At 37.4% G+C, this 17760-nt stretch overlaps 1 protein-coding gene across 3 annotated transcripts in view; it reads left to right on the forward strand.

Moving 5' to 3' along the window:
- NPAS3 (neuronal PAS domain protein 3) overlaps nt 1-17760 on the forward strand; it is a gene marked incomplete at its 3' end in the record, with an annotated part of 610700 nt that overhangs the window by 578081 nt on the left and 14859 nt on the right. For all 3 annotated transcript variants that reach the window (XM_082761139.1, XM_082761140.1, XM_082761138.1), the window contains 2 exons: nt 3781-3974; nt 10040-10146. In XM_082761139.1, the coding sequence (XP_082617265.1) occupies nt 3781-3974; nt 10040-10146 (301 nt within the window). The remainder of the gene's footprint in view (nt 1-3780; nt 3975-10039; nt 10147-17760) is intronic.

Consider the following 17760-nt stretch of genomic DNA (forward strand, 5'->3'; position numbering starts at 1 on the left):
TAAGTGCTTATTGCTAACAGATGACTAAAGAGAGCATATGGCAGGGAAAAGAAATATATATTTGTCCAAGCAATGTGGCTTGTTAACACTCCCACACTCATCATAAACTGTGTTTATATGTACTTACAATATTTTGCAAATCCCTTTTCTAATCAGCTAAAAATAAAAGCCAAATAATGATTTTTATCCAATATTGGAATGTCAGGGAAAGTTGATTTAACATTTTTTAACAAAGCAATTAAACCCTACAGAAGAATTTTAGAGTATTTGTTTTGCTTCAGTCTGACATTTTTACAGCAGGGTATGTGTTGTACTCATTTCACAGGGTTAACAGTTTTATTGTTGCAGAATGTTTTTTGTTTCACCCACCTGTCTATCCAAATACAAATATTATACAACTAGGTTATTTTACAAGCAATAGTACAAGTTGGAATGATCTATGTCAAAGCCTGGTCTAGATCAGGTCACAAACTTTGTTGTAATCACAACATTTCCCTCTGTTTCTATATGATGAAATTGTTAAGGAAGTTACAACAAATGCCAGTAAACAATTTGTAAGGAAAAAAAAAAAAAAAAAAGTCTCTGAACTGTTAAGTCAGTCCAGCTCCCATTAAATTTTAAAAAAAAAAAAAAAAAAAAAAAAAAGAGTCTTCCTACTAATTTCAGTGCACCTTGTTAATTTAGCGGGTGCGCAGAGAAATACTGGAGACATTTGTACAGCTCTTCACATACAAAGTTTCTTAATATCCCTTTGGTCAAGAATATAGCATTAACCCACTTTTATATTATGGACAGAATATGGTAGCACCATCTTCTCTTACTGTGATATCTAAATGTAATAATCTATTTCTGTATTATTACTAGGAAAAAAAAAGACAATTATAGTTTAAACACAAATTTGGATTGTTCAGTGGTAAGCACTTATACATTAAACTGCAAGGGAAAGCTGCATTTTCTTTTTTTTTTTTTTCTTTTTTTTTTTTTTCTGCTTTTCAGAATATTCCTAGCAAATTTTTGTTAAATATTTACATCTGCATCCAAGTACTGGCCTTCATAAAACAGTTTATGCTTGCAATTTAACTTCATTAAAGCCATAATACTGCTTTAGGATATGATAGACTATTGCTGTGGGATTGAATTATAAAGAGATTTATTTTAGCTCCTGGTGATAATTGACCCTATAATTCCTATCACCCCTAATCCCAGTTCAAATGAACCAATGTTAAAAGTGGCAATACTCACAATGTAGACAAGGTCATGACAGCTAGAATTGTTTTTTACTACCAATTAGATTTCCCACTTGGTGAGTTTGACTAATGTTGTCATAGAAAGGGACTTCTGGCATGGAAATACAGTTTCTTTAGGGACACACGGGCACTGGAACTGAAGGGCAGTTTGTTGAACATTTCCCAGTGTACAGAATCAGAATGCAGTTGAGTGCTGACCCCTAAAATTTGAATTCACATGGGGATTTAGAACATGTCTTGATCCATAAAAGAGCTAGGAACAAGCTTAAAAATTTGAATCTGGAAGCAAACTCTCTTGAAATTCAACAATGTTCAAATATAGCATGCGTAGCAGGTTTGGAACCATCTCTTGAGATAATACTATGTCTAAGGTGTATTTCAGATGAGGAATCAAAAAAATAAATAAATAGAGTTTTGATCAGAAACTTGTTCAAAAATAAATTATGCTGATATTTAGCTGCAAATGACATAGAGGTTTCAAAAAAATACGACGAAGAGATAAATGGATTTTAAGTATGATATATCTTAAAAATTCCCCCAAGTCATAGTGCCAACTTCAAACATATTAGCATACGGAGTTTTATGAAAAAACAACTGAACAACAATACTTTTGCATAGCACGTTCAGCATAAGATTATTTTTCACATTATTACTCGTTATCCATCAGCATTTTTCCAAGCGTTTGCAGATTTGAGTATTTGCAGTAAGCTGAAGCTGCGTGATAAAATGAGACAGATAATGATAAAAAGCATATGTACATGCAAGCCTAGCTAGAAGGAGCAAAATACACTATTACTGCCCCTCCTGTGAAGTTAATCCTATTTCTTTTAGCTATTTCTTCATTAGTTAATGAGGTCTAGGGAAAAAAATAATAATAATAAAATAAAAAAGTGTGTTTGAAATGGTGTTTTTGCATCCTTGCCTTTAGGTACTTCTTCAAATATTCATAGAATAGTTTGCTAATAGTTTGCTCTTGGAAGGTGCATTAAGTGTGAGTTTAAATAATAATTACTTCCAACGTGGGTGGTCAGAAACCTGCAAGTGAAATGGACAACAGATAAGCACTTTTCTTATTCTGATCCACCACACTGGCAGGAGCCAAAAAGTAGAATAGTGGAGAAAGGAGATGTTTTAATAATTAAGGTGGTGGGTGGAGCAGTGGGGTCACTTCAAGACTTAGATCACAGATCTGCTAGCATGGATTAGATTTGAATTTGGATGCACTATGTAGTTTTCAGTCTTATTAATGGAAAAGTTTCTTCTCTCTCACTTTCTATTAACTATCAGTCTCATCAAAAGTAAGCAAAGGGCTTGGCTGCTGTCTTTGTGAGTTGAGTATCAGTGGACATGTAACTACATCCCGTCTCTGTCACCTCCACCAGTAACAAGCAACATAACTGTAGACCTCTGAGTACCAACTCTGGGATCACAGTGAAAGTGTGATCCTAGTGATGGGTAAGCCTGTTTTTTGTGTTGATGCTGGAACACACTCTGAGCATGAAAATCTGAGAAAGCCTCCAACTTACTTTGGAGTTCTTATGACTCTCTTATGCATGAGTGCAGGAACTGCAATTTCCATTTTCAGTTTGATAGCTGGCTGCTTTTATTATTGGTCCTTTTATTTTATTGTAAAAACAACTCCCTCTCCCTTTTTTTTTTTTTTTTTTTTTTCCACAGTAGAACTCCTGAAGGAGTGAAGCTGGAATGGTGGGGTTATTCTTTATGTGGAGTTTCAACTTATTCCATTTCAGGCAGCGTTCTTAGACTTTCACTCTCCAGGAGTACAACTGGATCTCCTGGGCATCTTCTGGCGTTATCTTGTGAATAGGGAGAGAGACCATCAGCACCTCAATACATATATAGTGCATTAAGCAAAGACATATTTCTACCAACTCTTTAAAACCTTGTCGTAGATGCATGAAGACCATGCGGCAAAACAATTTGATCACTTGTACACTGTTGCTTCTCATATTGCCAACCATAAAGAAGTAAATCAAGACTGTGAGCAGTGTCCATGCTGTTAGGTGACTAGCAATTCAATTAAATCCATTCTGGAAAAGTTTCAAAACTGCTGATCATTTTGTCTCTGAATGTTAGGAAATTAATGCTTCCTTTCTACCTTCATTATTTCAATTTTCTCCCCTTCTCTCTTTCCTTTCGTTGGATTTCTAGTGTGTTTTTTTTTGTTTGTTTGTTTGTTTTTTGTTTGTTTTGTTTGTTTGTTTGTTTTTTAATTATTATTTTCTCTTTCTGTAACAACCATCAAAACAAAAATCAATAGCACAGGAGTTCTGAGCTTTTATTTAATCAATGTGAACCATTTGCCTGTTATGTTCTTGTCTTCTTTTTTGTCATGAGAACATGTAGACAGCCAATATTAATAAGCTAGCACTAGCACTGGCAGTTAATTATCACAATTTTTGGCTGTAATAAGTGCTCTGTAGGGTATAGTAATGTTACCCTTTAAAAGAAACTGATATCACAGTTGCATCCAGAATTCACTGGGGTTTCTTTTACTGTTTTTATTTTCCAGGTGATTCATATAACAGGCCGCTTACGTCTGAGAGTGTCACTGTCTCATGGACGGACAGTACCCAGCCAAATCATGGGACTTGTTGTCGTTGCTCATGCTTTACCACCTCCTACAATTAATGAAGTCAGGATTGACTGCCACATGTTTGTCACTCGTGTGAATATGGACCTCAATATCATTTACTGTGAAAATAGGTACAGCTTTTAGCTCCTTTTTTTCTTTGCTTTAGCTGCGTGTATTCTTTATTCTATTGGCTTGGTAAAGAGTTTTGAAATTTGTGACTCCTGCAATGTCATCCTGGTGTTGTATGAGAGCACTGGATTCACTCTCACTGTCATCACCTTCAGTACCTTGCATTCTTAGAGGATAAAGAATAATTTGAAACCATAATTTGCAGGACATGTTGCTGAAACAGGGAAGGATAGATCAGGAAAGCTTCCTCTAAGTTTTCTTTGCTTTTTACAATCTTCCATTGTCCCTATCAGAGGCATGATTCAGGGCTAGACTTCTGGTCTGACTTGTATGGCTTTCTTTATGCTCCCCTGACCTCCCCTCCACAAGTCTTGCTCCCTGAAGTTTTCTGGTTTTGAACAAATTTTCAGATTACAACACATTGTGCTTAGTGTTTAATGGAACAGAAGCACAGATGGCCTAGATAGTAAGCTAGAGAGGTGGGATCTGTTGCTGCTAAGAGTTGGGAAAACTGTAGAATAAACTTGTTTAAGGGCATGTTGGGACAGGCAGCAGTGAAATGGGAACAGGTGATGAGGAGTTGTTTGGGGAAGGCTATGTTTGATGTGATAGAGGTGAGTGATCTAGGAAGGCACAAGACAGGATTTAACTTCAGCTGTCTGCTGCCTGTGGTGAGGGCACCAGGACCAGTGGGCGCTCCCCATGCGGGTCTATCAGGGCAGGGCCTAGCAGCCAGGCCTGTCCCACTAGGAGTGTGGCACTGGCGCAGCCCCAGGTCTATGCACCTCACTGTGAACAGGGTCAGGCCGAGACCAGGCCAGGACATGGGCACATGGTTGGTCTGGGGTCAGTGGGACCCATGGCCAGGCAGGGCAGGGCTGTGGAGAGCTGGAGCCAGGCCCTGCTGCAGCCTCTCTGGGCTGATGTGGGGACCTGAGTCTGGCAAGGGTGGGGGAAACCCCAAAGGGCCTGGTCAAGACTTTCAATGCTTATTGGTGCCCTCAGGGCCCTGAGAAAAAAAAAAATAAAAATAAAAAAATCTACAAAATAGGTATATAGAGCAGAGTGAAGAGATCTGAGAAGGAAAATAAGGAAGTCTGGGTCTGTTAATGGAAGTCTGAGATACGGGAGAAAGATTGGAAAAGAAGAATGTAATGCAGCCAAAAACATTGGGTCATGAAGACCTCTCATCTAAAACTAGAACAAGATGACTCAGGCACACATTTCCTGTGACAGCATCCACAGCATATTATGAATTAATAGTTAAAGCTCTTTGGTATGCACAATAATGGAATACCTCTGTTCAGGATAGCACATCAACATAAACTCAAATGCTTTGTCAAATCAGGGCCTTACACAATTTAAAATAATCTTGGGTTTCAATTATGAGGTTATCTTTGCTGTTATGTTGCTAAACAGCCACAATAATATTAGTAATAATATTACTTGGCTATTAAAGAGAACACTGTCTGCGTATTTTCTAAAAGAGAATATAATTGGAGAAGTTTGGAGAAATTGAGACATAGAAAGTGATTTGGACAAAGTCACAGAGAAAGCTGATAACAGTATTAAAGTCTGGGCTGGCTTTTTGCCTGTGATTCTACCCAATGAGCTTCTAGATTCTGTATAATCTGGCTGCTGGTGAAAGAGCTCAGGAGTTTAGCAGTAGCATCTAGAAGAAACCTTTAGCCTTAGTCTTTGATTTGACTGTGACCTACTCTGTTAGTAACGGAAAACTGCTTCTACTGCAGAGCTCATCAGTGGACTCTGTAAAATGAGTTGCTGGTATCTGTCCAGTTCCTAATTAACACATTCCTTTTAACAAAATCACCTGCACTTACTGTTACCTTTGCTGGCAAACTCAACAAAAAAATGCCAGGAATGAAATGAATGTGAAAAATGAACTATTTCATCAAGTCAGGTGTGGTATGAATTTTTGGACTGCGTTAGAAAGATTTACACTTTCTCTGATGTTAGTTTGGTATTTTTATGAACCCTATATTGTGTATGTTTTTTTTTTTTTAATGAAACATTGTTCTCAAAGTTTTCCTTTACTGTCATGTAGCGATAAAACTATATAATTGATGACTTGAGAAAGTCATCACTGAAAAACCTAAGGTGCATCAGACATGGAGTTTTGTTTGGTAATAACATAGAAAGAGTAGATAATGTGGTATACTCTGGTAAGTTAGCTGACTTATACAAGAAAACATTGAGCTTAATAATGTTTTTCATTAGTTAAAATAAAGACATCATAAAGTCACTTCCCTGTCCGTGATGGATTTTACCTGCTATGGTAGCATAGAATGCATACAATGGTACTTGAATTTATCTTAAAATAGTTATATTTTAAGCCATGGTGGTAACATTATTAAAATTATAAAAGGAATTTCAAATAGTAGAAACTCTTCTGCCAGGGCTGAGAGGTGAACGTTAGCTCACTGAGGCAGCAGGGTTTCCACTGATGGAAAAGAGTGTTAGATTAACAGGTCTTGGATTTCATAGCAGGTACAAAGTAGAATAAGGCTATTAAAGCTGGAGGAATGGAAAGGGCAAAAGAAGGGAAAGAAGTAACTGAACAGCTGATGTGAAGCTGTCAGATGAATTATCTGGGCATCTGCCAAGGCCATTCTCCAAGTCAGGGAAGTTGGGATCTCTCTTCTGGGGCTATAGAAAAGGAGCTTAAGTATCCTGTCCTGAATATATGGGCTTGACTCATGGCGCCTGGGGGCAGCAGGGAAATTCTTTGTGGTGCAACAGTAAAGCAAGTGCAACACTGATGAAAATAGAGAAAAATAGATCCATGCTGGGGAAGCTGTAAGCACTATTTATGGAGCAATGGGGAGTTACTGGCAGCCACCAGGAGTAAGGAGCAGAAGCCATGCTACTTAACTGAAATAAATGCTCACAGTGGACCATTGGATCAGCAGGGGTGAGATCAATAGTACTTCTAGTTTTCCAAGTGGTTGCCTGCTTGCAACAGCAGGGAGCAGGAATGACATTACTCAAGTCTTTGGGTGCATCTTGTTACTTTCCTCTGAATGAAGAGATCTACATCAGAATCCAGAACTCGGTGCAGGAACTACTCAACAGTTAGCTTCCCTTTGAGACAAGATCAGTTAGCACACTGGTGCTTGCTATCAATTAATATTTTGTTCTTCAACTATGAAAAAAAATGGAAACCAAAATAAAGAGACTGCTGCTAGAGCACAGCATCAGTCTCTGTGTTTTCATTGTCAACTGTTAGTGATTAGAGACCATCTAGGGAGAGGCTGTAGCCCAGTTTAACATGGACTTCTATAGCCATATCTACTAATACATGCCCAAAAAGAAATAATCCACTCTGTATCCTAAATGCAAGGGGTTTGGCCATTTGGTCATGACAATGGTTGACAGCAGTTCCTTAAGATGTGCAGAATCTTGCATAGAGAGCTTCAAGCTTACGAGGCTCTGCACAATTTGTTTCTTACTAAGCAAAGCACATATCCCTATCTTTAAATTTCAATTACATTAATAGTCCTGTAAGTCATTGGAACCACTGATCTGCCTGTGCTTATGTTTTGCAGGATCAGGTCTGTCTATTCAGCAGACCCAAATTCCTACTGATCAACCTGTTGCTTTATTTTGTCAGAGGGCTTAGGATCTGTCTCACAACTAGTGCTCTAAGATACATTATGTTTCTTTCTTTTCTCCCTGTGAACAATCAGTTTTTCCATCTTTGATATACACATGAGTGTCCTATTTGATGCAGTTTCTTTTCCTTCTTTTGGTGTCATGGCTTATATCATCACTTATATCTTCATATTCTCCTGTTTTTTCTTCCAATTTTTTTTTTTTTTTAAATCTAAAAACACCCTTTGTCCTTCTTATGTCTGTTTTGAACAGCTGTTTATTAATATTATTCTTAAAGTTAAGTGTTTGTGAATCTGCTTCCACAGTTGCCTGGCTTTGTTCACTTTAAAGTGAACTTTCACTGTAAAGGCTTTGCACAAACATGCTGCAACAGAGAAACAAAATAAAGCTGCATCAAATTTACCACAGCGAAGAGCAGAATGATCATCTTCCCTGCAGACTATAGCACCCACAGCCTGGGTGCATCACAGGGCCGTGGCTGTGCCACTGCATAACCTGCTTCTCCCCTTTCACAGGACAACTGCTTCCATTCTCCTAGCTCTCCATACCTGTGCTGCTATCTCACAAAAATGTGACAGTTCAAGCTGCCATATCCTTCTCTCCCCAAAACCACTGGAACAATCACACAAGGACAGAGCTTCTGTCCGCCAGGAGATTGCCCATTTGTACTGGGCTGGGCAGGGGGGCGTTTCTTCTCCCTGATCTTAAAGCAGAGCCACCTCCTCAGGCAAAGAGGCAGCAAACTGTGCCAGTGAGGAGTGTAGAGATGGGAGGGGGAGAGGCTTGAGTTCTGGTTCCTGTTCCAGGTACTGTTTACACACTTAGTTTAGTATAAATATATATTTATATATATACAGTCCCAGGGACAGTAACCTTTAATTCTCAGGCTCTGTTCCCTCTGATGAGGTTTCTTATTACTGGTCAGAGATCCCAGGTCTTTTGTTGACCAGCCCCTAATTCACTATGCAAATAAAATGGAGTAACTTAGCAGGAGGCCTACTACCATCATTCCAGACATCTCTGTCTGGTAAATAGTGTCCTCTCCAAGAAGGCAGAAGAGATGCATTTCAGCTCTGGTTTGTGCTAAACATTAGATGGATGTCCCTGGATGCATATCTCACATCTGGTTAAGTGCTAGAACTACTAGGCATGAAAAGTGCACATCCTTTATCATGCTCTGTCATGAAAGTGGGACAAGGCTGTTGTGTTTTGCACCATACTTGATTTGACAATTCTTGCTAGTATATCTGAGTCCACCTGCTCCATCGGTGATGTTTCTGGGGGGGAGTTTAATTGGACAAGTGCTGCTGTAGTGCTATCTAATACCTCCTTCCTCCTTCTTCAGTCTTCCTTGTCTTTGTGTTCTCTCTGTCTGAGACCGTTTAGCTAGTCAGTCCCTCACCACCACTGCCTGCTGGGAGCCTCTCAGACCTATGTGGTCCAGTTCCTCACTGGCCTGCACTCTGGATCACACTCCTGCTGTTTCAGCTGCCTGCTTCCATCAAGATGTTTGGAGTTCCTTACAACTCTGTTAAATGGATGGCTGTTATGTCTTATGACTGCAAAGGGAGCTTAACCCCAATCATTACAGCATATTTTAAAACCTAAAATAACATTCCATTTCTAGAAAACAGACATACTTTTAAATGCTGTTGTGAGCAAGGTATTTTTCAATTGTTTTATTTTCCATACTGCATTTAAGGATTTTGACATCTTGACACTAAATGACAAAAGTTTACATGCACATACACACATGTACACAGGCAGAGGCACACACACATACACACAAAGTTCTGCAGAATAGATTTTAAAGTCTCTATGTGCAATGAACAACAAAGTCCCAGTTGAAAGGGCCCAGAGTGAAAGCTGAGTTCCCAAATGAATTAGACTAAAAAAGATAACACCCTGAGGCATCTGTATGTCTCAGCATTTAAATTATATCCCTTGAAATATCAGTTTGGACTTGGTGCCAAGAAATGGTTGAAGAGCTTTTTCATGCATATACCCAATAGAAGACCAATCTGTTGAAATGAAATGTGTCTCTAATCATTTGGTATAAATGTAACATGTTTTTACTTTATTATGTAACCTTGAATAGTTCTGGTCTTTTAATGAGGATTTGGGATTGTTACAAATGCTTTACAATTTCATGGAATTGTCTTGGTTTTATGCTGTGGGAAGAATATGCACTAAAATTTAACTTTCCACTTATTTAATGGATTACATGATTTCAAGGTTTCTTTAAAAACTTTTCTTTATTTGTTTTAAGGCTGTGTCTTGTTTGTACAGATATTGCATTCAAATTGATGGTTGAGCCTTCACAAAATTCCTATAGGGGTGAAAAACTGTTTTGCAGATTTCACTTTCTGAGTCACTTGACAATTATTGTATTCTTTTCCTTCTTGAATTATAGGTTGTATTTTTTCCTTTTTAGGATTAGTGATTACATGGATCTGACCCCTGTAGATATTGTAGGAAAGAGATGCTATCACTTCATTCATGCTGAAGATGTGGAAGGCATCAGGCATAGTCACTTAGACTGTAAGTACTTCTATTTTTATCAAAATAATCTGGTACAACACCAGATTGTTCCTCAGCTATTATTTATATTTCATGACTGGGGGTCTCCATCTTGCAGCTACTTTTTTTTTTTTTTTTTTTTTTTTTAATCACAGGGTTTCATAGAGGGTGGCTCAAACATAAGTTTCCATATCACTTATTTTCAAATCTTTCTATAGACATATAACATTGTTCATGTACATGGGAATAAAAAATTATATTTGTATTACTGGAGTTTCCAGGTTTCCAGCAGCTGTTCATTTACATGTGTTGTGCATTATTTTAATCCCTCAAAGAAGTATTGCTTAGGTGAAATACTCCCTCTCTAGCACAGAAAATGAACTCCTCTCATTGTTTTTAATTTCTGATTCATAACATGGAAGTCAAAAACCACAGCATATTTGGGATATCACCAAGTTGTTCAGTATAGAACTGAGAAGTTGTTCAGTATAGAACTGAGCTACAGCTCCACCAGTGTTTTAACCACCCAGTGCCTTTACATTTAAATGGCCCCCATGCCTGTAGCATCTAAGCCCCTATGATTTGCACACTGGTAGTATCTGTTTGGGATGTGCATAAAAGAAGTACAAAAATGTTACAAGAAACAAACCTTACAAGAAAGGGTGTGCACATCTGTGTATGGGGGAAGGGAGGTTCAGAGTGATTCCTTGTAATTAAACTCTTTGTATTCCTCTTATTAAAAGCCATAGGGCCTAATTCTTTTCTTGTTGAGATCTGTTGACTTCAGTGATGGTGCTCCTGATTTACCCTGGTACGAAAAGAGACTTAGGCCCATAATCTCTAATTTATCTGTGCCTGCAGTGAAGCCAGATAATTCTTTGGAAGTTTCAGTGCCTGACTGCATTTATGATTGACTGGTGTGTTTTTCTCAACATAAAAAACTATCCACAACTGGATAGTGGGATTTACAGAGTCCCAGATTTGAATAGAACTGGATAGTGGGACTTACAGAGTCCCAGATTTGAATAGCTGTGCTCCCCAAACATCTTTATAATGGCAATGTATAGAATTTAGAGAATCCCAGCACTGTGTCCTGTTAGCATTTACTAATAAAAGGTTAGCAACCAAAATCCAGCCACCTTTAATTAGTTCTTGGACAAAAATACAACTATGATAGAAGGCAGTATAAATCTTTAGTCCCTAAGTACCTTGATCTGCAAGGGGAGATAGGAGGATAACTTCTACTGGAAGCAGGACAGCAGAGACCACTTGTCTGATAATATATGGCAGCCACAAACATTATCATGCTCTTTAAAGCTTTAAAATAGTCCCTCAAGTTTCTAGAAGGTAAAGTGCACTTGACATAAGGTCATGTTAGATGCACTTCTGGGGGGGACAGGGTCAGAACAATCAAGTATACAAAATGATAAACAAAATGTAATTTTGCATAACTTATATTTTGGTCTTTTAATATCCTGAAGGATATGGCAGTTGCTAAAAATGAAGGAGCAAATTCAGAAACTTTCCGGGGGCTCTTGAAACTGGAAGTCAAAAATGACAAGTTGCATTTCCACTGCACTATCTGACCAAGGAAATAAAAGATATTTATGACTCAGACTTAACATACCACCTGGCAGAGATGAACATCCCATTTGAAAAAGACCTTAATCTTCTGAATGACCACTTCTCTCTGAAATACAATATGCTTTATGAAACATTCATCTTCAGAAAACTCAGAGATCTATGCAGACAGTGTGAGTGCAGTGTGGTCCAGTGTATAAGCAGTGGACTAGGACTCTGGAGACCCCAGACACAGGAGTGGCTTCTAGAAGATCACTTCACCTCACTGTAGCAGTTTCTGCTCTCACTGTATATCATCCGCTTTAGCTGTCTGTATTACAAGCTTTATAAACAGAGGGAATCCCTCCCATTATCAGCATTCAGCACAGCAGAGTTCCATACTGATGGTCTTGAAAACCTTCAAGGATCTTTCTAAGGGCTTAATTATGATCACAGTGATTTTTTTTTCTTCTGTCCAGTTAGAATTTCACTGTTTTGATTGCACAACTCAAGGCTGCATCTTCTCAGTATCTCCTTACAGGTATGCTGTTAAGTCCCACAAAACCACCTCTTCTTGAGGTTAAACAGGCCTGATCCCACAGCCTCTCCCTACAAGGCAAGTGCTCCAACCCCTGACCATCTTGATGGCCCTCTGCTGAGCTCACTGAAGTTTGTAGTTATCTTTCCTGTTCTGGGGAGCCCAGATTTGTGTGTTTTCTTACAGATGCAACCTAAAGAGTTCTTAGTGAAGGGAAATAATGACTTTCTGTGTCTACTGGTTATCCTCTTTTTAGTTCAGCCCATAGAGCAAACTGATGATTCATGCTTAGCCTGCTGTCCAGTAGGACCACCAGGTCCTTTCCAGCTTAGCCAGTTACCCAGCCAATCAGTCCTCAACCTGTATCATTGCATAGAGTCAGTCTGTCCCAGGTACAGGACTTTGCATTTGTCTTTTCATGTTGTTCAAACACATGCTCTGGATGAATGATCTTGAAGTTTAAACTAGGCTTGGGAATAGCTCGGTGAGTATACTTGCCCATTATAAGTCCTACAAAGGCTGAAGTGGTTCATATCTTTGCTCAGGGAGATGCTCAATTCTTCTAGCATTTGGAAAAGAACTTTGTAGAAATACCAAGGCAAAGAAATCACAAAACCCCCAAATACTTCATATTAACTTGTCCTGTTTCAGTGGGAAAAAATAAAAAAAAAAAATAAAAAATAAAAAAGCTAAAATTCAAGAACTTGCAGACGCTGGCTGTAGAACGTAAGACCCAGCACAACTGCTGTTTCCCAAAATAGACAAGGCAGGAGTTTTGCCAGTCCTACATAGGGTATAATTGCTTGAGATTACAGTGGATAAAAAGTAATAGTATGCAATGTTTTCAAGATCTGGAAACTAAAGTAAAGGTTAGAAAACCTTTACTACAGAATGTATATAAAAACCTGATAGATTTATAAAGGAGATAAAATAATTTTTAAAGATTAAGACAAGAATCCCAAATTGCAATGGTAGATATAAGGTAAAAAGAAGCACAAATAAAATTGCTACTCTTGCCTATTCATTGATAGCATATCAGAAAAAAAAAATGGAAAAGTAAGACCAGTACATCCTGCCTTCTCATCCAGGTTATTCAAAGACATCAAAGAGGAAAACAAGCAAAGAAGAAAATGTTACACAAAATCACACAGAAAAAATCAAGAGGGATGTTGATGGCTTCAGATCATAGCAGCCCATTAGAAACTTTGAAAAACAGACCTTGTTAACTCTATCTCAGATAAAAGAAGACAAAAGCCGTTTCAGGAATGTGACCATAACAAGTATAATGGTGAAGAAGGTCTGCAAGACTATAGCAGTGACAACAGTCCTTTGTAAGGGAACCTCTGCCCTAATGAAAGGTCTATCACAGTCAATGTAAAACCTTTCATTGTTTTCAGTAGACATGGGGATTATGCCCTGAAAAAAAGCAAATGTATATGGACTAAAATCCTGACCCCAGTGAAGTAAATAACAAAAAATAGTTTCAGTGGGGTCTAGTTTTCTACTTTGAGATTTATGTTACTTATAGCTTAATGTCCTTGTGGATTAATAAAATAACATTTTTACTCTACCTCCACATATGCGTGCATCTATCCCAAAACAGTAATGCATAGTGATGATCTCACAAGTTATTGAAGAATAAGCTTTTTTCAAACAGTAATAAAAAGAAGAAGGATATTGTTTCTATCTTGCTTCATTCAAGCTTTCAGTGATCATGCTTTTTTCACAAATCCCCCAGCCAATTGCTTGGTATTACAATTCTAGCTTATTAATGTGTTTCCCATCTTATAATGCTTCATGGTTTCAGAAATTAGAGAAACTTCTCATTTCTTCATCTTTGCTGTGTTTGTTGTATAAATTGCTGGTAGAATCCTGACAGGTATCACTTGTCATAAATCAAGTCTCTTTCACGGAGATTGTAGTTAAAATGTGCTGTAGTCTAACAGCCTGTACACAGTCCAGCATCGCGGCTCAGCTGATGGCTCAGCTGACACCCAGCACCTGGCTGAGATGCGAAAAGTTGTGTTTGAATCTGACCCCTCAAATATTGCAAGTCTAGCTGTACTGTGGCTCAGATACAGTCCCTAGCTCTGTGTAACATTTCTTCCTAAGAGTGAATGGTTGTCATATGCTGTAGGAGTATGTGTCTTCCATTTAATTGAAAAAAATTAATGATCTTCACTGAACGGTAATATCAAGTACTTGCGTTTGCAGTTCAATGAAGGTCATTAAGAAAGATGTGAGGATGTATAAAGGTCAAGCCCTCTGAAAGCAGCCATGAATATACTTTTGGACAAATATAGGAAAATGTGCCACCATTTGTAAAGGAATATGTTGCTTGTAAGAAAACTGTCAAATGTATATATCAGTATATAATATTTGCTTTTTCATTTTGAAATACTAATTGAGGTCTTAATTCAGAAACCTGACACTGACAAAAAAGATATGTGTTGTCCTCAGCTATTGCATAGAAAATATCTTATTTCTCCAGGATTTGATTTACAGCTATAAGATATTCAGTTTCTTAGGAACAGTGAGCCAGGGCAGTTCATTTCCCACAAAGCAAAAGTCTCTGATGAGTATGTTTGGTAGTACTCCCTCTGACCTACTTTATCTGGTTTCCAGTGGTTAGAATAATCCAGTCTTTCTGAAAATAAACTATTCCACATTTGCCTTTTTCATGGCTCACCTGTTTTCTGAGGGGTATTACCCCCTCAGTCTGCTTTTAAATCAGTTATATATTCATTATTTCCTTATGTATGTTCAGGAGAAAAATCCTATTGCTTTACAAAATATTGCTTAGTGCTTTAGCCTACCAGCTGTAGTTGAACTAACCCTTTTAACTTATGCACATCAGTTATAATTTTTTACTCTCTTAATAACCTCAAACACATGAAAAACAAATAGAATGAGTTGATAATTTCTAACAGTAAAATACACTTCACATATTTTGCTATCATGCTGTGGAATAACTCTGCAATGTCAAGTAGCACACAATTAGTAAAACTGTAGGGGGAAAAAAAAGAAGTGTTTTGATCCTGAGGAATTTTTATCCTAATCAGATCGAAATTTCAATGCTCTTGTAGTGCTTAATATCTTCAATCACCAAAAAAATCAAACTGATTCCAATGTCAGGTTTTGCATTCTGGGACTGAAATAAAATGCTAAAATATACAAATGAATCTCATGTTTGTACAAGTTTATTATCATCACTAAAAAGCAAGATTGATTCTAAATTAGGTTGATAGAATGTCTGGTGTTTAGCTAATTCTTAAAGCAAGCCCTCCTGGCATCCTGATGACAGTCTAGTGTATCTTTTTGTCAAAGTATTGCAAAAGTGTTGGTCTGACCACCTGCACAATATTCCTCTCTGTCCATATCATGATGTCCAACAAAGATTTCTACTTTGGAGACTGCCATCCTTATGTCTTTTTGACTAGAGATGGTGGTGATAAGGAGGGAAGAAGGGAAAAAGAAATAAAAAACTGGAAGAAACTGAAGCATGCAAAAAAAACAGGGTTTCGATTCATACCAGGAAAAAGGTGAAAATAGAATTTGGTTTCAGCCCATGCCTAGTGTTTGTTTTTCAGTCTTAAGGAATCACAAGGCCAAGAGGATGTATGTTTTATGTCTTTTAGCCATGCTCTGTAATCCTGCATCTGTTGCATTTGCTCCTGCAAATGTTTATGAGAGATGCTACTTTGTCTAGCTCACTTTCTGCTCTCTGACCAATGTCAGTTACTTTAGAATAAGGTGGAAAACACACTGCAGTAATCAATTATGTATGAATTGCACCCTTTTTTTCTCCATATGATACTATTATTTCATAGTTGGGTCACTGCTTAAAATATGAGAATTTATACCCCTTCCTAAATTTCTGTTTTTAGAGGAGGCTTGGTAATTTTACTATTACGATTTTACTATTATTACTAATATATTACTGTTTAGTAATATTTCTATTGTAATATTGGGTTTATCCATATAAATAATTATCCATATAAATATTCAGCTATCTTAAATCCACAAAAATTTCTAATTGTTATGGTATCTTCTGGCTAAGCTTTTCACATGCTAGTTGTGTGCTGTTGGGTAAATGTTTTCTGTATGTAAAGGATATATAAGAGAGTTCATCAGAAGCATCAGATCTTTTAGATAGTTAACAAACTGGAAAACTCCATAAAGCTAAACCTTTAAGCTATTTAAACCATTGGCTGCTGAACTTGCCATTTCTTAATTGAAGAATTTTGCTTTCTGTAGCTTAGCAATATACAGTTATTTTACCTCAGATACAGTTTGCATCAATAACACTTTTGCTTAATTCCTGGTGCTATTTCATTTTCAAATTAAACCCGACTCTTTGATGCAGTACTGATTAGTATGTCCCCATTTCAGTTTGTCATCTCTCTGTCAATAGCTCACTTTTTCTTCGTACACTTGTGCATCAGTCAGTGTAAATACTCTGCCTGCCTAAATAACACAAAATGGCCTCCACACATTTGTCACTTGCCACTAAAACAAAGGGAGAAAAGTGTGCTGTGTATGAAAGCATACTCAGGAGTTTTTTTCACAGAGAGGAAAGGTTCAAGGGAAAGCCAGGTAAAGAACATTTGGTAGTCTGGAAAAGTACTTCGAATCACAGACCCTTTACCTTCACTGGTGAGGTTCACTCCAAGATTACTGAGTCCAAAAGTGTACATTTCTTTATTATGTAAGTTAGAAACAGGGTGTTGCTCCATTGAAAATCCAGGTATGATGTAAGGATTTTTTTTGTAGTTCCTATGCTGTGAAATACTCCATCCTAAAATGAAATTCAATGAGGGTATGAAGAGGCTGTTACAGATCTTTCTAGAATTTTAGAAATACATTAGTGCTGCTTTTCTTTTCTTTTCTTTTCTTTTCTTTTCTTTTCTTTTCTTTTCTTTTCTTTTCTTTTCTTTTCTTTTCTTTTCTTTTCTTTTCTTTTCTTTTCTTTTCTTTTCTTTTCTTTTCTTTTCTTTCTTTTCTTTTCTTTTCTTTTTCTTTTTCTTTTCTTTTCTTTTCTTTTTCAAAGGTCTGGGTAGTTGACCTGTTGTCTCTGAGGGAGACAGTTTTCAAAGCAAGAAGGATATGAAAATACTATCAGTAAAATGTGTAGCATATATCAAATACTTGATAATGTGCCAATAGGTCTTATTAGCACTCATTTAAAAGAACCTGTTTAAATCACATGTGGCTTTGATATCCATGAGTGATGTGGCTGGTGGTGGATCAATGTTATTTTTTGATTTCTGAAAACTTACAGAGCAAATGGGACGATGTCTAGTACTTTGGTCCAAAGGGCTTTTTGAGAATGCTCTTCCAAACATCTGAAACCTTCATACCTAACCTCCACAGACTGTTAGGTATTGGTTCTGAGATCATAAGACACTTACTTTCTTGAAAGTTATTTTGTTTTTATTTTACAAGGATTTTTGGGGAGGGGGTGGGAGGATACTGGCACTAAGCTATGAAGGCTACTAAAGCTTGTGAAGAAAGGTGGAAATTTTGTTGGGATTTTT

Source organism: Aythya marila (assembly GCF_965140915.1).
Source record: "Aythya marila genome assembly, chromosome: 5".
Taxonomy (NCBI): Eukaryota; Metazoa; Chordata; class Aves; order Anseriformes; family Anatidae; genus Aythya; species Aythya marila.